The following is a 25,006-nucleotide window of genomic DNA, read 5'->3' on the forward strand; positions in this document are numbered from 1 at the left end:
AATGTAGGTGGTGTTGTTGTCCAGATTAATATATTAATGTGTACAATATTGTCTGCTCGCCAGTTGCTCGACAACAAACTAGCCAATCACAGCGCGAATGTTCTTCCGGGCTATGGGCTTTAGAAGCTGCCAGGATCAGTGGCTTCTTCAAAATCAGACTATATGAGACAGACAGACCATACAGGCAGCTATATATGGCACAGACCATACATTTTCTTAAATTATGTACTGTCCTACATTCAATACCACGCCAATAAACGCAATCACAAATAATGTAGATCTCAGCAAACAATTCCAGTATTTTATAAATGTAAAATCAATATGCTTTCAAAATGATTTGTGTTGATCAACAAGTGGGCTGGGAGTAGAAACCAAAGGTGGATCGTGCACAATGGACATGTCAAAATCTTAAACAACATGAATATTGGGACAAGCAGTTGTGTTTTCAGCACGCAGTTCATTTTTTAATTTAATTGTGCGCCTACAAAAGAACTGGAGAAGCATTGTTTTATTTTGTTATCAAGGCAACGAATCATCAAAACTATTCCCCGGTTGGTCAGACATAACCCGCCATGAATGAAACAAACAAATACATACAACACATACATAAAAAGGTCAAGTATGATGCATATAATCAAAATCTCAAAAAAGGAAAAAAAAAAAAATCTACCATATTAAAACACTGAAATTTGTTTTTAAACTAACAAAATCATACAGTACAACTGTATTTTCATTCTAATCTGGGTGCATTAGTGGTCATTCATGAAACACCCTTAATGGCAGATTTATACTGGGCTGCTCTCTGTAACTGTGTATTGTGCACCGAAACAGCTGGTCAAGTTGTGAGCTTGTGGGTACGTTACTTTAGGTACGGGACACTGGCACACAAGTAAGTATAAATCAGGCTTAAGTCCATTTCTCTGGAAAGGAAAAATTGTTCCTTTCCATTAGGTCTGCCTGATAAATTAATTAACTACAGACAGAGAAGACAACTATAGTATTGCACATACCATCGTAATCTTTCACACATTTGTACACACTCACAAAAAAATTGCCTCTCTCACACACACACACACACACACACACACACACACACACACACACACACACACACACACACACACACACACACACTCTCTCTCACACACACACACACTTTGTACAACTAAAATCACTCATTTATTTCAGTGGTTCACTCATTCACTCTCTCTCAACCTCTCTCTCACACACAAATTCTAAGTTCCAATGATGCTTAGTGCCTAATCCCATGTTACAGTAAACAAACATTCTTTGCAAATAGAAGGAAAAAAAGAAAATAATATGAACATCTTTTTACACTTGAGTTGGAGCACTGACAGACCCTGATCCCGAGCCCAGTGCACTTTGATCCTGCTGGGAGTCCAACTCCATCTCCTGCCTCACCCGAGTGAGTCTGTTGTCCATTTAAAACATAAAAAAAACCAACCCTGCTCATTTGTATCTAAACTGCCCGTGTACCTATTTGAATTGTGAGTTTTAAAAACCAGTCATGTCCATGTTTGTTTGGGAGTAGAAGTTGTAGATGATGTAGTAGTTGTGGGTTTGAAGCCCACCCACTAAGGTGTTGTTGTATTTTTGACTCAGTAGGTGGCGTTGGTGGGTTCCCTGCCCGAGCTAAAGAGCATCTCGGCCTTGGAGCTGATGACGTATGTCAGGAATAGCGATGATAACAGGATACCAATACCCACGCCCAGGGTCAGCATCTGGAGTGATGAGGAAGGTGAGAGAGTGGAAGACAGAGACAAGAGGGAGATATGGAGGGGAAAGATAACCAGAGAAATGCGGGGAGGACAGGAGTGGTGGAGAGATTGGGGAAGAGAGGAGACAGATGTATAGAGGAGAGAGAGTCATTCTTCTGTTATTCTGCAGAGTCGTGTAAATTCAATGTAGTGGATAGAAGAGTGGAGAAAATGGCCGCAAAACCTATGCCTAGTTTGCCTACTGCTTTGGAAGCGAATCATATCACTGTACCGATGAAAGACTTCCCTAGGGTCATTGCTTTGGTTCTGCAATGCAGTTATTTATTTGAATCTCCAGTTTTATCTCTTACACTGAATTTAGATGTCACCAGACAAATCGGTAGGCGGAGCTCCACAATCGACTGGCAACACAAGACTCACTATTCTGGTGTTGCCAGTTGGGGAATAACCTTGTTTCCCCCAGACAGACAGGAAATCACACAATGAGGCTCAGTGGGACGCAATAAACAAGTGGAGCTGAGAAATGTTGCAAACTTTATTCCTTTTCTGTGGGAGATAAGAGTAAGTTCTGGAAGAGGCACAGGGGATAGACCTTGTTAAAAAAAATATATATACTTGCCTCCAGATCGTTGCTGGCGACGAGGAATATGCGTGCTCGGATGAACTTCCACCGAGACTCTGTCCACGTGGAGTAATCTTTGGAGCTGTAATCTAACAGGATGTCCAAGGCCGGCGACACGGCTTTGGAGAGGCGCACAGAGGAGCGCACGCAGTAGCCCTCTGGCATGGTGATGTTGGAAGGAGCCACGCCCTGTACCCACAGGTAGGAATACATCTGAAAGGAAGGGACAACAGATTTACAACTAATCCAAAACAAATGAATCATATTCAGTATTTTAGCTGTGACGTGAGCGCCCCCTCCTGAGATACTTCCGGGTCCTACTTTTGTGTCGCTTTTGTGTCCCCATGGAGTTATACTGTGACGCTCCGTCGGACTAAATCTGAGACGAAAACAACCACGAAAGTCTAATTTTACCGCTTTCCTCGCAACAACAAAGCTGCGCTGCTCTCCCAAATCTGGCTGTGACAGGCCATCTGCCCCACACGGAATACTATCGCCATATTATTTCATTGTGTCAACTAAATCCTCATTAATGCAAACTAGATTCAACATACTCAAGCCTGCAAACAGCCTGCAAACATTCTAAATATTCCCCCGAAATATTTTACTGAGCAAATGGACTGTTACCACCTTCAATAATAATGATAATAGTCTTTATTGTCTCCACATCATATATTGTTTTTGTCATGGACACTTGTACAAAACATTAATAATTCTACTCGAGTTGGAAGCAACTCAATGGCTTCCTTTCTGAAAAATAACGTCATTGTAAAAAGATTCACGCGTTTAGGTATTCTATTTACAATGAGATGCGGACGGGAGCTGGTGCCACATGGACCCGGACGTAACGTAGCACTACAAAATGACGTCAAACTAAAATACTGAATGGTGGTGTCAGAGACGACATGATGTTGACATAACTTACACCCGTATCATTCTCCTTCCGACCCATGCAGTTGTCCTGGGTGATATTAATCACGGTGCCGGTCAGGTTGGCCAGTAAATACTGGACCAGAACAGTGGGAGTGGAGGTGTGGGATGGGTTGTTCCACACACCCACGTAGTACTCTGGTGGCTCATTCTCTGATAAATGAAGAGACGTAGCTTGTCAGAAAGATACAAAAGCACCAAAGCATGTTTTAGCATTTCTCCTACATCCACAGGACACAGGACAGGACAGACCTTTATTGAACCCTCAAGGGATCTTCAGTTGCCAATAACAGGTAGGAAAATAGTAAGTCAGGTAAAAATATAGCAAATGAAAAAAGTCACATTGATCGGTCATTTATTAACCGATCATATAGTAATTCATGCAGTAGCCCTCCTGGTATATAACACTGTACACCTTGTAAAACTTGAATTAAGGAAATAAATGGTGATAGGCAAATTGTGTAGTTTGTTTTAGAGTTCAGGTTAAAACAGCAGCTAAAACATTTGGCAGACTGCAGGTGACCTTATGCTAATACAATTAATAATGAGTGTGTTAGATCTAAGTGTGCAAATGATGTGCATTGTCATATTGTTGACCATCGTCTATGCCATGGCTCTGGGCACACCTGAAAAGCAACACAACATTATGAATTTCATTTGCTCCAGCTCTGTGTTGATTACTAGCCTGCCATGTTTTTAATCTGCAGTAGCATTTATTAACCTGAACTGTAAAACAAACATCATCATCCTAGAGTTTCATGCCCCTTTAACAAGCAGGTCAACTCACTTAGGAGTCTCTGAAGTTCTGGGTGTAACGCCGCCTGGAAAAAGGAGTTGTTTGATCGAACTAGAAATCCATACAGCAACTGGGTGACCTGGGACAGACAGAGAAAGGAGATTGTCATTGGTTCAGCTTATTTCTTCAAGATCAATCATACGTATACATGTAAAAAAATAACGGATTAATGACAGGGACAAAATGCTGTAAAATCACAGGATTGTACCGTTAGAATGACTAGAACTGCATTTTGGAGCTATGCAGTTATATCTGTGGCCAGTTTCACAAATTGTTTTCATACTTGGATTTAAGGTTATATTGAATACAAAAAATACAGTACATTAATTTCTACAATTACTATTGACAATATTCCAAAGCATAACATTTGTATTTACATGGAATTGGATTCCACTAATCATAATATAATTAACCGAATGTCTGAGTGTGTGTGTGTGTGTGTCTTAACCGAATGTCTGAGTGTGTGTGTGTGTGTCTGTCAGAATACTCAGAAACATTGCCGTAACTCCTTAATGCCTGCACCAATCACTCCCACTTTTCACACAGGCATTGACCATATGAATATGGAGGGCGTAACGAAGCCCTCTTTTCGATTTGACACATTAATGATTATTAATTAATTTATTAGTCAATTACAAACGCACGGGGGGGGGCAAATATCTCACAACGGGTAAGGACTAGTTAGAAAAACTTGCCTTAAAGTCAATAGCTTTCATTGCAGATGGGTGAAAAGAAAATGTCTTGTACCTCACTTCAACAAGTCCAAGGCAAAGTTTGTATCACATCATAAAATCAAGTTTAGTTTTTGTCTGCATTGTAAAACATAACCCTGACTTTCTTTGCAATTAAAACAACACTACAATGACCATATCTTGCAACATGGCCTCAGTTTGATCATCTTACTATTTGAGGGTCTGCATTGATGGTGGGCAGCTGGGTTTCTGCTCCACCAGCCTGCAGGTAGAGAGAACGGGCAACCGTGGACGCCACCTCCGTCAGTGCCTGGTAATCAAGCAGAGATTAGTACAAAGGAGCCAAAGTTCAGTATAATTTTAATTGAGTGCAATAGAATATTGGACAAATATGGACAAAATTGAACTGCATATTTTATTTTTTTGATCAAAGCTTCTTTATTCATTTTTCAAATCACATGAGTCAAAAATAGCATACACAATTATTGAGCATTTTACCCTCCCTCCACCCAGAGTTCCCGCTCTAGAAGGGCCACAACCCCGGTATCTTGTACCATTAACAAGGATACATTGAAATAAAAAGGCACATACAAATATAGAGAACTGCATATTTTAAAAACATATGCCCTATACAACTTGCAAAAATAGCCCATATACAAGCTTGCGACGCATTGTGAACTTGTAGATTGAATACTTTAGCCATTTAATTTTTTTATTTTAGTTAGTTACAGTTAGTTGAATCGTCAAAACTCCTCCTCCATTTGATCATCAATTTATTCCATTAGATTAGACCATAGACCATTTTATGGTTGTATCCAGAATGAAAACATTCTCTGAGGTAAACGAGTTAATGTACATTCTCCATAATAGCCTATAGCCACTATAATGTTTTAGTTTAAACGTAATATGCTACTGCCTATATTCTTCTTGGACAAATATAAAAAGATACTCCTATGGAAAGGCTATATTATTTAATATTTAGAGAAATTTCAACACCAAAGTAGTAGTAGTAGTTGTAGCAAACTGGACATTTGGACTGAATGTTTCCTTTATCCTTGTGTTGGTTCGCCAAAGTTTTATTTGTGTGGTTTCTCTCAACACATGCTTCACGAGTTCATGTTCCACAGCAGTCTCAGTCTGCCTTGACTTCTGCACCGACTGCGGTGGGCACGGTGTGGGCTAGCCCCTCCCTCCCCTCACTGGTTTGAAACTGGTTGGTAAAAACGGGGACGCGGGTTAATGTGGTTAAAATACAGTAAGTGGTACCTTGGCTGTGTCCGTGACACGCACAAGCTGTTGCTCTGGGCTCAGGTCCTGTGGATACGTCAAATTCAGGCTGGCTGCATTATCATACATGCTCTCATAGTACCTGTGGAGTGTGGACACAGGGGAAAACAATTAAAATGTTTTTGTAATATAACAAAATACCGCAATATGTCAGACAATGAATAGGATGATTGGAACAGTATAAAAATACGAGCCAAGGAAAGCCCCAGTCACCTGTTGTTGAACGCAGACTGGTGTGCAGTGATGACAACACCAGGGATGGGCCGAGCTCTCAGAAAACGCTGGAAGGACGAGGGTGGCAGAGGCTGGGAGACAGTGGGCTCAGACACTGTGAATGTGGTGTTCACTGCAGCTTTCTTGAGGTTCTCCAACAGGTTTACTACCTGTTATGGATGGGAAGGATGTGGAAAAGAATCACTCACACAAAGCTATGGCTCAATGTTATAGCATTATTACATAATGTCTACTAGACATTATGTAATAATAATACTATAACACTGTCTACTATAATATAAAAGTGTGTATACCATTTGCATTGTAAAAGCCTCTGTGATCAATACATCTTTAAACTTCGGATGACATTGTCACACAGCGACAATAGCCAATCTATTGTGTTGTGAGCTGCTACTTAAAACAAATTGAATATTTTTGAAAATGTTAACCACTTTCAACCTGGCATCACAATTTTGGTTCCACGTTTCTGTTATAGTTCTAGTACATAGTACTAGTTCTAGTACTTAGACAAAATAATTACACAAGACACTCGTTTGCATTTCAGTAGAAACGTTCTCACAGTGATGCTCTACAGTCTACACCAGTGGTTCAGGAAACCTCAGGGGTCCTTGAGGGGGTTCCAAATGGGCCCTTACAGGTCTGTTAACTCTGAGAGCACAGATGGTTGCATGTGTGCACTCTATTGGGTTCCTTGACATTAAAATGTTTTAGAACCCCTGCTCAACATAGGAAAACATTCATACACAGTAACAACACACACAGCTACAGTACAAACCTGCCCATCAATGCTGGCGTTCCTCCTGGACACAGGGTCAGAGTGGAGCCACAGGTTGGGGCCGTTACGAAGCCCCACCTTCAAGCAGAATTGAGAAACCAATGTGAAATATGGTTCATAGAGAGATCAGGTTACATCTGCACAATAGACACTTACATAAAAGAACAGCGAGTTAAATAAAGAACAAAAGGTGTGTGTGTAAGGTCATGTTGAAACCCAATCAGCCTTATTGAGGGTACTCGTTTTACAATAAAGACGGTGAGCGGCAAGGATTGGATTTTGTGCATTGGCCTATCCAATTCCGCAGTGACTTATGAATGATGAATTCAGGGTAATGCATGATGAAAATGCACATCTATGCTGTGACCAAGATGTCTGTGATAGTATACTATGACTATACTCAATAATCAAGGTGCTGATAACCACTCCAACATGGGTTACATGGCTGTCGTCGATTACAATGCGTTTCATCGAGGTTGCGTCATCGAGACGTATACAGTTACATACCTGTCCGACCTCAAGAACTGAGTGAACATTGTCCAGGTCGATGGCAAACCGCTTGTTCTCCATCTCATACACCATACGTGAGCTACCGATGTAGTCAAAGGCTTCCTGGGGTCGGAGGGGAAATTGCTGATTAATGCCACATCGAAAAAACTAAATAAAGCAATGGAAATATTGTGTGTGTGTGTGTGTGTGTGTGTGTGTGTGTGTGTGTGTGTGTGTGATGGGGGTGTTATGATCATAATATCGAGCCCCATAATCCATTATGTGTCGGTGTCCTGCTGCTCAGCTCATTCACTGTGTGCTACTCTGGATAACAACACCTCAAAATGGATATGTAACATGAAACTAAGCACAGGAAACGCTGTCCTAAATACATGGCTTTGGCTGGCTGGCACACCTTAGGAGACGCAACTATGAAATGGTGAACATGAATCAGGTCAACAGCCTGTTTAAGAGCTGTCTGGTAACACGTCTGTGAGTCAAGAGTAGGGAGGATAAGACTGTTCCAGATGAGTACATGTACTACAGGTAGAGTAGGTTAGATTTACAGCTGTAGATCTGCCCTTTGATCTGACTGTCAAAACTGTCAACGCAAAAAGGCACATAAATGTCAATTCCCAGACCATGAGAACTCGGTGAAGAACCCACCTCTTCTCTTTTTAGAGTTATGTTCTTCTAGCTCTTTAACTCTTACAACTCTAAGCTTTCTTGCTTTAATTCCTCTTCTTTTAACTCTTATCGCTTGATTAAAATCTTTTTTGCTCTCTTCTTTCTTAGCTCTTTTGACTTTCTTGTCTTTGATTACTTAGTTAGCGGCCTTCTTTATGCCCATACCACCTTTTGTAATCCTCTTGGATCACAGTAAATGATTTGTAGCACTGTGTCAAGCTTAACATTATCGTTTGCTTTCAATGTTGGCAATCTAAAAGCAAGCTTATTTCTACAGCTGGATCAGAGAGTTGGCCAAAGGCCTAGAGAGTAACTCAGTGGAAGTACTGACCCCCTGAAAGAAAGCATAGAGAATGGTGCGTGGCAGGTTGGCGTCCTCTGTGGCGTCCCGCAAGGCGTGGGCAGCAGCCAGCAGAGTGATGAAGCCTGACACTCCGGACTCGGCTCCGGGGCCAACCTCTGAGAAGAATGACCTGCTGTCCAGCTAGAAGAGGAAAGGAGAAGAGAGAGGTTCGGAGAGGAGGAGACGGGAAGAAGAGAGGAGCAAAGAGGGAAGACAGAAGGTAAGGGATGGGAATGTCAGGGTGTATGGATTAAAGTAGTAGGGAGGTAAAGGTGATGGGGGGGGGGGGGGGGGGGGGGCAAGGAGCGGAGATGGAAAAGCTGATGAGTGAAGATCATATCTGGGTAAGTACTTCAGCTTAACATGTCGTGGCCTATTTTATGGTTCCATCAATCAAAAGGTGCCCGTAAATTATGCAGGAATGTAGACTCGGTCTCTGGGCCTACTCGTACGGCACAAGAAGGGTTTCTACAAAGAAATACCTTGCATGGGTAAAACATTCACTTTAACATGTCCATTATGAATTTAAAACAGCTCAAATTACTTAAACATAAATTGATGAAATTGAGTCCTTTATAGATGAAGTTTAGTTTTTTTCTATCTTTTGTACCTTATTCTTATTGTATTGTTTTTGTGTAAACACCGTATTTGTTACCATTGGTCGTTGTCTCTGTTAAATGCAGAGCAACTTCACTGTTTTAGCTGATAACTAGATCTTGTCTGTTTCAAATTTAAATTATCTGTTTTTATTATATACATTTTTATGTGGACCCCAGGAAGACTAGCGACCACTTTGCGGAAGCTAATTGGGATCCGAATAAAGAATAAAGAATTGCATTCAGGATTTTCTTTAGCTACTTGTATTTTCTAAGGCTGCAGAAAGCCCCATCCTGGGGCTCCACTGGCCTAGCGGTTAGGCGCATACCACATATACAGTAGGCTATAATGCAGCCTGACAGCGAGTTGCAGGTTTGATTCCCAGGCGTGACTTTTGCTGTGTATCACTCTGTCTCTCTGCAGAAATGCCCCAAAAAATATATATATAAAAAATAAAACCACATCCAGCCAAAAAAATACAGGAAAACATACTGTATGTACAGCTAAAAACTATGGAACTATGAAAACAAATAACTGTTGACACATACAGTAGGCTGTTTGAGTTACTCACCCTGGCTGCTGCTATGACCACAGACTCGTTCTCCTTGTGGCCCTTTGCAGTGTCATTTATGGCCTTGGTAGAAGCCCACACATTATAGTCACCCAAAGGATCACACACCATCTCTAAATACAGAGAGAAACATGGGATTATTGTCAGACATGCATAATTCACATGCCATGGTATACTCACAATAAAAATTTAAAGAATCACACACATTATCTAATATTGTTTACTCTGAGTGCTTTTAAACACACCAGGAAAATACAATACACCAACAATCACTTTCTTTTGTCGCAACAGCACAATAAACCAAAATCAGCACAACTCTAAACAAAAGACTGGAAGAACCCAGCCAGACATAACGCAATACTTACTACATGTACTGCCAATAAACCGACGAGATTACGTTGGAGAGGGGACTTTTTTATCCTGAGGCAACTAAAACCAAAACATTTTTTTACTTGGCTCATGTGTGACCTAAGAAAATAGCAGCATTTTAGAGGGAAATACAGTATATAGGCATTTGTATACTAAAGTGAGTTGTGTATAAAGTGCCTCCTCTGTGCCCTTCCTCCAAGGCTTGTTGGAGGCCATACACAGCCTGAGAATCAGTGCTGTCTGAGGTTACATTCAGAGCAAAAAAGTCCCTTAACCGAGAGGGCTGGTCAGTGGTCACACCAGACCACTTCAGGCTCTAGCAGTGGAACTACATTCATATTGATTCACCAGTGGGTGCAATTTGTTATGTGCAAGCTTGAGTGTGCATGTGTGCAAAGTGCATTACCTACCTGGGTTAATGCTGAAGTTGAAGTTGATGTCATTGCGTCTCATGCAGGTGGCCGTGTCGGTCACAGCGTGCATGTGGGAATAGAGCTGCATGGCACACAGCGGGTACTCGGGGGTTCCGTTGTTCATGATCTGGTTATGCTTCTGGTAGCACTGTTGGGTGTGGATGGAGACAAACCAACGGTACAACAGGTGCTTTTGTGAGGAAGTGTAAGGCCATTAAGCCCAGCCTAAAACAATCCTTAAGCCCCCTATATACTGTACTTCATCTTCATCATACAACAAATAGACAATCTACAAGCTCACAGCACGTTGTGAGCTTGGAGATCTGCAGTAAAACATATTTTTGTCTATAATGACATGGCCAAAATAGGGATGCCAGGTTTAAAGTGTTTAAACACAAGTTTGAGGTTTATACCCCTAAAGCCGTAATATAGACCAAAAGCTAGGCTCACACTACAGGATAATCGGGGAGATTCTGGGTTGGAAAGGCCCATCCCGACAATTGCGGTGCCGGATCTTGGTTAGAGAGCAACCGATTATCTGCCCAGATGAGCCTGTAGAGTGTGAGGGGTTCACAGATCCAATCTTAATATCTCCCGATCTGCTCAGACGCTTTGGGGGCTGGGGCCACCGCAATCATTATCAAACATGCTTGATGCTTATCTGGGATGGTCACACGTGACCGCGATAGCCAAGAGAAACAAATCTACAGTGTAGCGGAGAGTTGACAGTTGCTTCTGCCTTCATTGTTGTGGTGGGCAAGACAATACTCTTAATATCTTGGAAGTGTGTGAAGCACAATTATTTTAAAATCTTTGTAGGATGCAACCCGATTTCAAAATGGGTTTGAAATTTTAAACTCTTGCAGTGTGCCCAGCTTCATACAATAAGCATAATCCTGATGAATAGCAATAAATACACCATTACATTTTTTAAATATATATATATAATATATATAGTATATCTCGTACATTTGTATTAATCTTTATGCTTTTAAATCCCTAAACCACTTTCTTTCTTTCATATCACACGAAGCACCTTGAATTGCCTTTGTGTAAGAATTGCACTACACAACTTGCCTTGCCTTTAAGCCAACGGCTGAAACCAAGTGTTGAGGTGAAAGGAAGTTAAAGTAGGTCATGTGAGCTCAGCGGCTTGGTGGTGACATTATGGTGAAGCACACACATCCCAACAAAAAACAAACCAGGTGCTGAACGACGATACAATACATACATAGGAGAAGGAAAGGAATGTTTTGACCACTGTGGGTCTTTATCAGGTCTGGTGAGTTAGTGTGCGAACTTCCCTTCCTTTTTCAACTTTAATTAAACCCTAGATACTTAGTAGACCCCCCCCCCCCCATGGCTACGTACGTACTAGATCCCCTAGAATTTCCCTCAACAACAAATCTCTTTTTAGGAAAATAGCCGATCGAAAAGCTAATACAGCAACGTGTTTTGAGCTTGTAGATCGGCTATTTTTGCGGAACATCAACATTCCACAGTAACCAAGCAGTAATTATTTCCACTTTCTTTCATAAAGTGTTCATAAATTCCGCATATTGTCCCGTCTTGACAGAGTAATGCCATTGGTCACACTTTACATAAAAAGTGTCTTTCCAATTTTTGAATATTGACGCAGTCGGGTGGAAACTGTCACTTTGTATGTCTACCATTTTTCCTTTTTAGTATTTAAAAAACATTAAAATATAGGGACAATAGCCAATGTAAGCGTTGTAAGCTTGTAAATCAGCTATTTCAACAACCTTTGTGCGATACTCTTGTGGGTGAAGTTACTTCAATGTATAAGTAGTAGGGCATTAATTTACAAAGAAACATAAAAAGTAGAAATGTGGAGATGCAAGGTTTCTATTCAGCAACGATATACAAGGTTTTCCACTCAACAGCGACAGTATATTGGTAGATAAAGAAAGTAAAACAGGTGCACTTCCTCTGGAAACTGCCCTTGGTTGAGGCAGTGGGTGCTCAGCTTTGGAAATAATTTAACTCATAGACCAACTAAATGGAAAAAGCGGAACTCTAAAATAAAAGATGCAAGACTGGGTCAGATGCAATTTCTCATGTTTATTCACGAACACTGATGCGTTTCGGCAGAGCCTTCTTCAGAGCAGACTAAAAAGTTTAAAAGGTTTAGTCTACTCTGAAGAAGGCTCTGCCGAAACGCGTCAGTATGAGAAATTGCATCTGAGCCAGTCTTGCATCTTATATTTTGGAGTGCCTACATTTTCCATTTGGTTTATGAGTTAAGCATATTGGTAGACATTGGTGAATATGTGCCAAACAGATCAACAGGCTTACCTGTCGTATGAATTCGGTCTCGTTGTCGTTTTTCAGGGAGAAGACGGGGAAGCCAAACTCCTCGTAGGAGAGCCCGTTTCCATTGGGGTTCCATAATGTGGCGTTACAGTGGGCCAGGCTGGGGTCGTAGCTCTCTGAATAGACGCCTGTATTGACACATGAGAGGACCGATCAGCAATTCAAGGTTTACAGTGTCAATGGTGACGCTTCCACTGTGTCAGTTCCCATTACTGTTACACTGTAAATATTTCTTAGTTTACATTGGTTTTGGACATTTCAACTTTGCTGACGCAATAAACTAAATTAACCACTTAACCTGTATTAAAGAAATGTCAAAAAAAGTATTATTGTACAAGGTCACATTGTACACATGCAATGCTTGTGACTTTGTAGATCAGCTTTTTTTTGCATGCCCAAAAATAAACATACTTTTGCCATGCCTTCGGAAGGTGGAGACAATTAGGGCTACAACAGTTATATTGGTTGTTGTTGCGGTTAAACTTGCTGAAGAAAGCTAAAGACAAGGTTGCTACAAACATAACGGTCAGTGAAAGGCATTTTGGTCCATTGCAACATTGTATCATTGGTTGCTTTGGTGTGATGTGTGGCGTCATGTGACTCACCCGTGTTCTCATTGGGACAGGTGGTGTGAGGAGAGAAGCCCAGGGGGCCCCCGGGGTTCTCACTGGGTGCTATCACAGCAACCCCAGCCACCCTGCGGGGGGCGCTCTTCAGCTTCAACATGTTGGGCCTGAGGAGCATGAACCAATGGATCCATTTTAGAATAAACATTTACCCATTTGGTATGAGAAATCGTGTGGATCTCGGAATGCACATGGCCAGCCTATGATGTCAGCCGTCTATGACATGTCCAAGATGTATGACTCCAAATCTGAGCAAGGTTTCAGCCAGATCCGAGCCCCGTTGACTTCCATTATGAAGTCAAGTTTAAGAACATATGGGAAAAGAAATTAGTGGATGTACTAAGTTAGCTGACTGTAAGTGTGGAAGAACGGCATCATGTAGTATTTTAACTGTAGTAGGTAGTATGATGATATCATTGTGCGTGTGTGTGTGTGTGTGTGTGTGTGTGTGTGTGTGTACACATATTTGCACCTGGTAAACAACTGGGCCTCCATAATAACCATATAAGGAGGAGTGGGCCCATCACGCAGGATCCACTCCAAGTCGTCCTCTCGTTCCAACACATGGATCACACCTACATCACCAGATATAGAGGCTGGAAAAACAAAAAAAGCACAAATAATGGTTCCACCTCAGTTCAGGCAGAAACGTGTGGATGGATGAAGCAATTCAAAGTGATAACATGTTGCAGCCGAGTACAGTATTTTGACCCACACAGCCTTGATTGCATGTACAAATGAGAAGTAGAGAATCTAGACTAGACTAGAGATGTATCAGAAACATGGTATAGATGAGAATACTGACTGAATAACTCAAACGCTGCTATTTTCTTAGGGCACACATGAGCCAAGTAAAGAATTGTTTTGGTCTTAGCCTTAAAATAGATATAGTTTGCATACTTATTACTTACTTTGCACATTTTGGACCCATTTTGTATTTATGGTTTGCTTTCCCTGTGTAATGTATTGACTGCTTGTTTTCATGTTTGTTGAAATTAGCTAAATCTGGTGTATTTATATTACATTGATTGCATTGGTCAGGTCATTAATATGCAGTGTCCCGTCAAAAGAAAGAAAGATTATGTGCAGAACTGAGAAACTGTCTTTGATGACACTGTTTTAAGCATAGATATATAAACATATAGATGACTCATTGGCCGCTGCAGTTCATTGGAGCGACGTGTCTCCATTGAAGGCAGGAAGTGAAGCGGAAGTGCCATAGGTAAGCGCTGAAGGCACGCTGCGTCGCTGCCCAAGTGACATCACCCATGCGACTCCTCCATGTCTCTCGCTGTCACTCAACTGACTACTGGCCAATCACAGTGCATCTTTTCAGGGACTTCCATTACATGCGCAATGCTTCGCAAGGAAATCTCTGGAAAATTGTGCCTTCAATTTTGACACGCGCCCCAGAGCCGGAAGAGGCTTCTATCTGTATTGCGACCGAAGGTCGCAGTCAACTATGGAATCGTGCATGTCCCGTCAGTTTGTGTGTTGGTCGGGCATGTGACATCCTCAGGGATGGAGCACGTGACAGCATCAGGGATGGAGATAAATATCAATTTAAGCCCATATATGGAAATCCCTGATGTCATCAATATTGTCATCTACATCCGACCTCAAACCCTTAGATCTCCATATATGGAGCTGACCTGTTCTGATATTCCATTATGTTGATCCTTTCTCATCCATCCTTCCTCTTCGACGTCTCCTTTTTTACTTATACCCGTCCATTCAAACTCTAGACAGGACTGCCCCAAAGTTATTAGTGCAGCCGCGCCCGGCAGCCGGCGAAAACTCTCTCTACGTCGTCCTCAGACGAGCCCTCCATCGGCATCCGAAAATTAAGATATTACCCCCCATGCCAAAGCACCAGCGCTCGCCCAGCAGTCTGCTATCACCCAAGCGGATATGTTGATCTGACCCCCTATTCCAAAGCGCCAGCACTCACCCAGCAGTCTGCTGTCACCCAGACGGATGCGTGCACGCAACCTCGCCCTCAGGTGTCTTACTGTTATGTCTATGGTTTTAAGAGTGTGTGTGTGTGTGTTTGTGTTACTCACACTGGCAGCCTATCTGATGGGTTGCATTGAGCAGTCTGACACATGGGACTGTGTGGTTGAGTTCTATGTAGATCTTCTTATCCACGTTACAGGTGACACCTGCAAGGAAAACACAACATCAGGGTTTGATTCAGACCAAATAAAGGGGGACCCCAATTACCCCACCGGACCAGGCCTTCCGGTTAGAGTGTCCGCCCAGACACTCTGCTGAGCTCGATTCCCGGCTGGGTCATACCAAAGAGCAGGGACCCAAGATTGCCTCCCTGCTTGGCATTCAGCAGTCAGCATCACAGGTTAGACTGGGGGTAATTCCCTGCGACATACTACCGTCATGTCCAGGGGGGTACAGTATGCGTACACATCAATCTGCCTCACACTACAGAATCCCTATGAGCCTCATGGCTCGGCAAGCCTTACTGACAATGAAGTTGACAGTCAAAAGGTAGCTCATAACATGTCTACAGTGGACTTTTATTGAACAAAAACTTGACACAAGAGGATAATGCTTTCCCTACAGCTGCAATGGTGGTGAGTTTAACGTCGTTCGGATGAATGGGCCGTTAAGGCTTGGTATTGCAACTCTAGATGTCAGATAGCGAAAATACCACCAAAGAATTTAATATTTTGAATCACTACATTGTTCTCACTGCACTCTACTTGATATAATAATATACCCTGTTATTTGTTGCAGGCACGTGCACACATAAGACATCAAAGGGGGCTTGAGCCCCTTCCCTTTCCGTCTGTAAAACAACTGCCCTCTCCAGTCTCCAGACCATGAATGCAGCATGTACTGATTTGTACTCTGGTGAAAGAAATGCAAATACCATGCAATACCCGAAGGCAGCATTCAGGAGAATTCACTTTTTCTGAACTCTCCTTAACTTGAACGCAGCGTTATACCTTTTTTTTTATTTTTTTGCGGCTTACGCCTTTTATTGATTTTTGAAGGGACAGACAGTAGGCTGACAGGAAAAGGGAGAGAGATGGGGGGATGACATGCAGTAAAGGCCGTGTCGGGTCCGGGAGTCGAACCCGCGGCACACTGCGACTGGATTACCAGTCCGGTGCCCAGACCGTTACGCTATGGCCTGGGCCGCGTTATACCTTTAAAGAAAGTGTCCTCTGTGTAGAAATCCATGTCGTACGCAGCATCTCCAGTAGCTAAAGAGTGTGGGATCGTGTCCCTAAAATAGCTGATCTACGAGCTCACAACATATCGTGAGGTTGTAGATCCGCCATTTTTTACCCAAAAGTGCCCTTTTAGGAAATTTCAGCCCCAGAGTTCATGCCACTCTGGTGGATACTAAAAGCCTACATTTTAATTATTGTATTTGACACGCTTATTGAAGTCAGCATCAGCTGCCACTCAAACTAAGTACTAAGCAAATTCTTTCACCCAAACACAAATTGGCCTTGTCCCTTTATGGAGTTATGGATGGGGTTTACAGTAAGTAAGTAACCAAAGACCATCGCTCAATCACGGCTTTTATCTGTGAAATACAGCAGCAAGTCCTAATGTTCGCTTGCTATTGACAAATTGTGTCAAAACAAGGACAGATACATACCTTGGCTTAAATGATCTTAATTAAAACATACTATACAGAAAGCAGGACAAAGATTATATATATATATATATATATATATATATATATACACATACACATATACATATATAATAAAACTGAGCCTTGATTGAGGCCAAAACATACAAAAATCTGCGTGAATCTAGCCAAACACGCACAGTAATTTAGCCACTACTTGACATGCCCTTTGTTATACATATACATCCAACACCTGGTCCTTATTTGTAATTACATTCTATAGTCATGTTTTGATGTTGTGAATCACACGGTTCAAGTTATTATTAAATTAAAACAGCGCTCAGCAACTCGCTTAAGGGAGATTGCGCCCTCTGGCGTGATCACAGAAGCATTACATCATACACTCACAAACAATGTAATTGGTTGGGTATGACCACATGGGCGCCTGACCCCTCCCTCTCTCACAGGTATCAGGCGCGTCCTACCATGTTGTCGCCATTCTATTGAATCTTCTCACGTGAGAAGGAGCATGCTACAAAGTCTAGAGCTTTCTTAAGTAACGTTTACCGGACAAGAGGGGATCTTGGCACCACAAACAACACTGAGAACAGCTTCTACTTTGCGGTTTACGAAAACGAACTACTACTACTACTACTACACTAATTTCGTGGCTTTGGGAAATTGCTCGAATTAGTTCTACTACTATCACTTGGAGACGGGGAACGTTGCCATTTGATAGCCCAGCAACGGCAGCGGCCTGCGAAGAGCCATGTCTGATGCTGTTCCTGCATCCAAATCGGCGTCCCGGCGTCGTCGACGGAAGGCTAAATCCGACGCCGCGGCCCCGGTTCCACAGAAGCACTGTGAGAACTGTCCGAGATGGATGTCTGGGGAGGACGCACACGAGGAATGCGTGAAGTGCCTCGGTTTAGAGCATGCCGTGGACGCCGTCCACAATCCTGGGCAATGCTCTATCTGCACCGACATCCCCAAGCCCCGGTTAGCCCGTAGGCTAGTCAGGGCTGAAGCCTGTTTCACGTCACGCAGTGAGGCCTGGCTTCGCGACCACGTGCGGGACATGGAGGGGCTCGCAAAGGAGCGTGAGAGGCACGCTCGCTCCCCTTCCCGCTACTCTGAAAGTGACTACGCTGACCCTCCTACCGCCGAGGGAACCGGTCGAGCAAGCACTGAAGCCTCGGCCGCAGTCCCCGACGATGGAGCAGCGGACCTCGACCACTCCCCCCCCCGCCGGCGAGCGAGGCCCTCGGAGGGCCCGCCAAAGCCGAAGAAGAGACAACCCGACGCCGCTCACGACGCAGGGGAGTCCATGGGAGAGGAGGAGGAGGGCGAGGACGACGGCGAGAGTTCAGGCTCCACGTGTAACAGATCCGACTGCTCGGGGTCTGACACGGGATCCTCTGACTCCGACGGTGACGAGGAGGCGGCGGAGGCCGCGTCTCGGGAAGAGAAGCGGCTCAGAGCTACCCTCCTGGCCGGAATGGAGGGGCGCTCCGCAGCTAAAACTAACACCGCACCTCCGACTGACACCGCGGCTAAGCCACGAGCCGAGGCTACGGCCCCCACCGAAGCACAACCCCCGAGTGCGCCACTAGCCATGGACGCCTCCAGTCTCATGGAGGTTTTCAAGAAAGCCACGGTGAGGTGCAAGCTGAAATGGCCTGCTGAGGAAGCCCCACAAGTGGCGGAGGACGGCACATTGTGGGACGAACTCAACGACGAGGAAGAAAAACCTCGCCAGAGACAGCTGCTCCCGCTAGCCAAAGGCTTCGATCGCATACTCGGGCTATCCTGGCAAGCCCCCAGCTCTTTCACTTTCCCCCCCGAACATAAAAGAGACCTGGACTGCGCAGGAATGAAAGACGCCGGTTTGGAGGCCGTGCCGCCGATGGATAAAAGAGTGGCTAGACATCTCCTCCGCGGGAAAATAGCGTCTCAAAAGGAGGACCCTACATTTGTCCTCCCCATCGACAAGGACATGTCCGCTGTCGCTAAGAAGACATACAAGTCCCTGACCAAGACGGCCAAGGCCATGAACGCAATATCCCTACTCCAGGGATCGGCCACCTACATTCTGAAGAAAGTAGGAGACGCTCCGACACCGGACAACATGGCAGAGCTGAGACGCATTCATAAAGAAATCATGCGCCTCACTAAGTACAACGTTGGTCTGACTGGCCAGGCCATGGCTGGCATCGTCATCCTAGAAAGGTTCCGTTGGCTCAACTATTCTCCGCAGCTCACCACAGCAGAGAGGAACGTTATTCTGGATCAGCCGCTGGTCCAGGACAACCTGTTCTCGGGGACCATGGCCAACCTGACGGCCCGCCTGGAGACGGATAAGACCAAGGACGAGGCGCTCGACGCCTACCTCCCTACGGAGCCCAAGAAGCCGCCTTTCAAATCGCCTGCTGGCCGGACTTACGACCGCGACAAGAAGAGGTCATACGATCGTGAGTCCAGACCCGTCTTCAAGGCCCCCGAGGCGGGAAGGGCCCCCTCTACATCAGCGGGTCGCCACAGGCCCAACAAGAAGGACAACAAAGGCTTCAGAAAGCCGTCGGCCTCACCGGGCGCCGGGCAGCAGCGCCGCGGAGGAGGCAATAAGCAGGCTGGCAACAACCAGCAGCGTAAATAACAATCAGCGGCGCCTCCGGGGGACAACGGACGATGTCTCCCATCTACCCCACGTTCTGGGCACGGGACTTTGCGGAGTAGCCACGGGCTTCACGCCGCCGGAGAGAAAAAAGAGAAGGTTGACAGAACAGGACGTTTTAGCGAAAAATGTCGCGTGTCATGCACTTTCCCACAGTGTTGTTGTTGCAAATGTTCCAAGGGTAACTATGCAAAATACTGTATTTCCTCCTGCTCCCGTAAATACAATAAAGATTTGTGTGAAACGAAAAATGTTGTATCATTGCCAGAACATGAAGGGTATGAGTCTACTGCACGGTTGTACGCTAAAGCGTCCCGCGACAGTAGAACAAAACATAGTCTCGGCGACAAGGCTTTCGAGCCTTGTTGCTGTTCGACGGGGCCACCACGCCAAAATTTATCCCGAGGCTTCAGTAGCAAGGCCTTTGGGCCTTGTTGCTGTTCGACGGGGCCGCCACGGCAAAATTTATCCCGAGGCTTCAGTAGCAAGGCCTTTGGGCCTTGTCACTGGCCTCAGCCCAGTAGAGGGCAGCAACCTTCCACGGACGTTCTCCGATCGAGGGAAGCTAGGGAAAAACCCCGCCCGGCCGTTGGAGGGCGCCACTCTACCACAAAGCGGTACAGTGACGCTGAGCCCGCTTGCTCGGTGCTTTCCAAAATGGGAAGAATGCAGAGCACACCCCTGGGTCCTAAAGACCATTTTGAAGGGCTACAAACTGCAATTCTCCGCGGAGCCTCCCACGTTCGAGAAAATAATTTTCTCTCAAGCGAATGGGCAGGCAGCCGTCATCCTACGGGAGGAAATACTCTCCTTATTGGACAAAAGAGCTATTCAAGAAGTGACGCCGGACCAGAGCATGAACGGATTCTACTCGAGGTATTTTCTGGTGAAAAAGAAAGGGGGGGGCATGCGTCCTATACTGGACTTACGTGCTCTAAACAAATACCTCAAGAGATTCCGTTTCAAGATGTTGACAAATGCGGCGCTGTTGCGCATGATGCGTCAGGGAGACTATTACACCAGTATAGACCTCAAGGACGCTTATTTCCACATTCCAATCTACCCACCACACAGGAAGTTCCTGCGTTTCGGGTACGAGGGACGGGTTTACGAATACCTAGTCCTGCCTTTTGGAATGTCCCTGAGTCCCAGGGTCTTCGTGAAATGCACGCAAGCAGCAATTGCGCCCCTGAGACAGCGGGGGATCCGCATTGCATGTTACATAGACGACTGGGTCACCATGTCGGACTCACAACAACAGGCGGAACTACACACCGAATGGGTGGTGAGTCACCTTATTTCATTGGGTTTCAACATAAATTACGAGAAGAGCGTATTAATGCCGACGAGGTCTATAGACTTCATAGGCATGACGCTGAACTCGGTATCGTTCACAGCTCGCCTGTCAGAGGAGAGAGTGAACTCAGTCATGGCGTGTGCTTCACTGTTCCGAGTGGGACGCAGGGTCCCGTTCCGGACGTGCAAAAGGATGGCTGGTCTCATGGCGGCGGCTTTAACCGTTATACGGCTAGGCAGGTTATACATGAGACCCTTTCAGAGATGGATGCGGTCACTGAGGATACCGGAGCACCATCAACATCGTTCAGTCATAGTACAACGAGAATGTACTTTGGCTCTACTACGGTGGAAAGACAGGTGTTTTCTTTCCGAGGGCGTGACTATGGGTCTAGTAGTCTCGAGGAAGATAATCACCACGGACGCCAGCCTGATGGGCTGGGGGGCCACCCACGAAGGCAGAGCTGCCAGGGGGGTGTGGCACGCCAGTCAGAAGGCGGCGCACATAAACTATTTGGAGCTGATGGCGGTTTTTCTGGCCCTACGACACTTCGAACCGCTGATCAGAGGGTGTCATGTCCTGGTGAGGACAGACAACACAACGACCATGTGCTACATAAACAAGCAGGGCGGACTTCGGTCCGACACGCTGCATGCACTGGCTCATCGGCTGACGCTATGGTGTCACAAACGACTGAGGTCGGTCAGAGCCTCCCATGTCCCGGGGGTTCAGAACCTGGGGGCGGACCTTCTGTCCAGGGGCGGGTACCACTACGCAGAGTGGTCCCTGCACGACGCAGTAGCTGCTCAGATCTGGGACAGGTTCGGTCTGCCACGGGTGGACCTTTTTGCCTCGGAGGGGAACGCGAAGTGTCCGCTGTTCTTCTCCATAGCAGGCACGCCGCCTCTGGGCCTGGATGCTCTGTCACACGATTGGCCCAGGGGACGGCTGTATGCTTTCCCCCCTCTGTCACTGATCCCTCCCCTCCTGGAGAGGGTGAGGACCGAGGGTCTGTCGGTGATTCTGGTGGCGCCAGCATGGGGCTCGTGGAGGTCAGAGATTACTCCTCTACTATACGACCACCCGTGGCAGCTTCCGCTACGCAGGGATCTCCTGACGCAGGCGGGAGGAGAGATATTTCATCCCCGACCAGAGGACCTAGACCTGTGGGTCTGGCCCGTGAGCGGATGAATCTCGATGCCGAGGGCCTTCCTCAGAGTGTTATCGACACTATTCAGAGCGCTAGAGCCCAGTCAACTAGGACAGCCTATGATGGGAAGTGGCGCGCATTTGAGGAGTGGTGTTTACGGGAACGGGCGGTCCCTTTTCAGGCGTCGGTAAGAGTCATTTTGACTTTTCTCCAGAGCTTGATGGACAAGGGATTGGCTTTCAGCACTATAAAAGTGTACTTGGCGGCCATTTCGGCCTGCCACGTCGGTTTTGACAATGACACCGCCTGGAAACACCCTTTAGTGCGTAGGTTCATGACTGGGGCTTCCCGCCTCCTTCAAGTACCTAAGTCAGTGGTCCCTACGTGGGATTTGGCTCTGGTGTTGGACTCCCTGTCCAGGCCACCTTTTGAACCGTTGGAGACAGTGGGACTGCAGTTCCTGTCTTTAAAGACGGCACTGCTGTTGGCACTGGTGACTGCTAAGAGGGTCAGTGACATCCACGCTTTCTCGGTGAGCGAGGAGTGTGCTCGGTTCTCTGATAATAGGACGAGGGTGGTCCTCCGGACGAACCCTGCATTCGTGCCCAAGAACCAACTGGCCGATCGCGTGCCAGTGGACTTGGTGGAATTCTGTCCGCCTCCTTTTGCCTCTGTGGAGGATGAGAGGAGACATACTCTGTGCCCGGTAAGGGCTCTGAGAGTCTATATGGATAGGACAGCGACTGACAGGAAGACGACACAACTGTTTGTCTCCTGGGGCCCCAGATCTTTGGGAAAGGCTGTATCCAAAGTGAGGATTTCACAATGGATAGTGGAAGCTATAGAGCGGTCGTACTCGAGTAAAGGGCTGCAGCCTCCACTGAGGGTGAGGGCGCATTCTACTCGTGGCATGGCGACATCCTGGGCCCTTTGTAAGGGGGTTTCCATTCAGGATGTGTGTACCGCAGCAAGTTGGGGGTCCTCTTCAACTTTTGCGACCTTTTACAGACTGGATGTGACAGCAGCGCCAGTGGCGCGTGCGGTCTTGAGTGTAGCTTCTTAGTAGGAACAAGAGTCCCTTGTTTCCTCAGGCTCTAGGTTCAGTTTTTCCTCTCTCCCTCTCGCCGTAGGCAAGGGGATGTGCTGATAATCTCGTTCTATGGAACTATAATGGACTGTCAGAACCTGGAGGGATGTGTTGACACTCCGATGACCTTTGACGTGTTGATGACCGTCAGGAGGTTTTTTGATGTGAGAGGTAGATCTTCTACTCTCATATACCTTGCAAACAGTGGGTCTGGACCCTTACGACTCTGGGTCTGGACTTTGTGATAACAAGAAGGGAGTGCATTATGTCTCCCTTAAGCGAGTTGCTGAGCGCTGTTTTAATTTAATAATAACTGGTGGTTACGAACGTAACCCAGGTTATTTAAATAAAACTAGCGAAGCAACTCGCAAAAACGCCCTTCTTGTGAGCATGCCTCATGAGAAGTTTCAATGTTATCTTGGAATGGCGACAACATGGTAGGACGCGCCTGATACCTGTGAGAGAGGGAGGGGTCAGGCGCCCATGTGGTCATACCCAACCAATTACATTGTTTGTGAGTGTATGATGTAATGCTTCTGTGATCACGCCAGAGGGCGCAATCTCCCTTAAGCGAGTTGCTTCGCTAGTTTTATTTAAATAACCTGGGTTACGTTCGTAACCACCAGTTCATATAATCCACTGTGTGTGGGGTAATCACGAGTGGTCACGCTGATATTCGCTGGTGGTGCTGGAGGGGAAGTATTCATCCAACTCACATACCGCAATGTATCTGTGTCATTTTAATTTAGATTGTAGCGTTGGCTATTCAAAAATATCAGATCAGATCTACAAGCTCACGGCGCGGTTGTTGAACATTAAAAAAAAATCTTTAAAGTGTTTGTAATTTAGAATCACGAAAAAGTGTGATAACTACTGATTTTAGAAGCCATTTTCAGAATCGGCCTCAGATCTTTAAGGGTTAAAGCACATGAGATCATGGTTCACTGACGGTTGAATAATATCTCACCATTAGTTTTGTGCAACATGTAACTTAAACAATAATAATACGGGAACAGATCTTTGTTACAGACAGCTAGCATGTAGCATTCAGTCAGCCTCCCAATCATGATGAATAACAATGATTGAAAACAAAGAAAACGTAACCAAAACTGCCACATAGTCATAGAAATGAACAAACACGTAGCTTCGCCAATTCAAACACAGGCAGAACAACAACTTACCGTCGAAAAGCCAATATATTAGGAAAATAAGAACCCATTTGGGCGATAGCTGATCCATCTTCCTGGTTGAGAAACAAAAAAACTCGCAGGAAGTGTCACATGAGAGAATCCTCCGGGTTCTGTTATTTGGTTCCGGCCGCTTTAACAGCACGATTGAGTTGAAATTTATTTTCCTTTATTTGATAAAGCGAGTAAACGATGTACAGTAAACAGTTTTTGTATTGAGTTGTACTTGAAATGTACTGTAGTAATTCTGCAAACTAATTAATCAATTCCTCTCTCCTGAATTGAGTATAGTATTGTATTAAATGCACAGCACAACTGTTCTTTAATTTAAATACACAGGACATGTGTACACATCACGTCGGTCCTCAACACATCGGTAGTTGGCACGCACATTTATGGCACCACAGCAGATATCCTATACCACAACCATTTTGATTATACCACATCTTTTAGAATGACACTAAACCACATAGCACCATATAATAATTTGCCACCCACAC

General features: G+C 45.1%; 1 protein-coding gene across 2 annotated transcripts; it reads right to left on the reverse strand.

The window, feature by feature from the left end:
• Positions 1-437: 437 nt before the first annotated feature.
• On the reverse strand, positions 438-24,580 carry ncstn (nicastrin). 2 transcript variants are annotated; one of them, XR_014570225.1, is made up of 18 exons: positions 24,501-24,580; positions 15,568-15,666; positions 13,977-14,100; positions 13,484-13,611; positions 12,861-13,006; positions 10,542-10,692; positions 9,763-9,875; positions 8,583-8,735; positions 7,583-7,687; positions 7,076-7,153; positions 6,280-6,449; positions 6,046-6,148; positions 4,991-5,089; positions 4,079-4,166; positions 3,287-3,444; positions 2,359-2,574; positions 1,164-1,742; positions 438-1,133 (listed from the first exon to the last, which is right to left on the reverse strand). XR_014570225.1 is itself a non-coding variant. In XM_083781527.1 (17 exons), the coding sequence occupies exons 1-17, from the start codon at positions 24,556-24,558 to the stop codon at positions 1,620-1,622; spliced, it is 2,112 nt and encodes a 703-aa protein (XP_083637653.1). In that variant the 5' UTR covers positions 24,559-24,580; the 3' UTR covers positions 438-1,619. The 2 variants fall into 2 exon arrangements, 1 of the variants encoding a protein (XP_083637653.1); XM_083781527.1 differs by having other exon boundaries at positions 438-1,742.
• Positions 24,581-25,006: the final 426 nt, after the last annotated feature.

The sequence above is a fragment of the Protomyctophum parallelum genome (genome assembly GCF_964188405.1).
Source record: "Protomyctophum parallelum genome assembly, chromosome: 14".
Lineage (NCBI taxonomy): Eukaryota > Metazoa > Chordata > Actinopteri > Myctophiformes > Myctophidae > Protomyctophum > Protomyctophum parallelum.

Excerpts from the sequence above, each read along its gene's own strand:
- ncstn (XM_083781527.1), bottom strand. The coding sequence starts at position 24,558 with ATGGATCAGCTATCGCCCAAATGGGTTCTTATTTTCCTAATATATTGG. Across the intron at positions 2,575-3,286 it reads GGAAGGAGAATGATACGGGT|ATGTATTCCTACCTGTGGGT; the intron begins GTAAGTTATGTC and ends CCTTCCTTTCAG. Across the intron at positions 1,743-2,358 it reads TCGCCAGCAACGATCTGGAG|ATGCTGACCCTGGGCGTGGG; the intron begins GCAAGTATATAT and ends TCATCACTCCAG.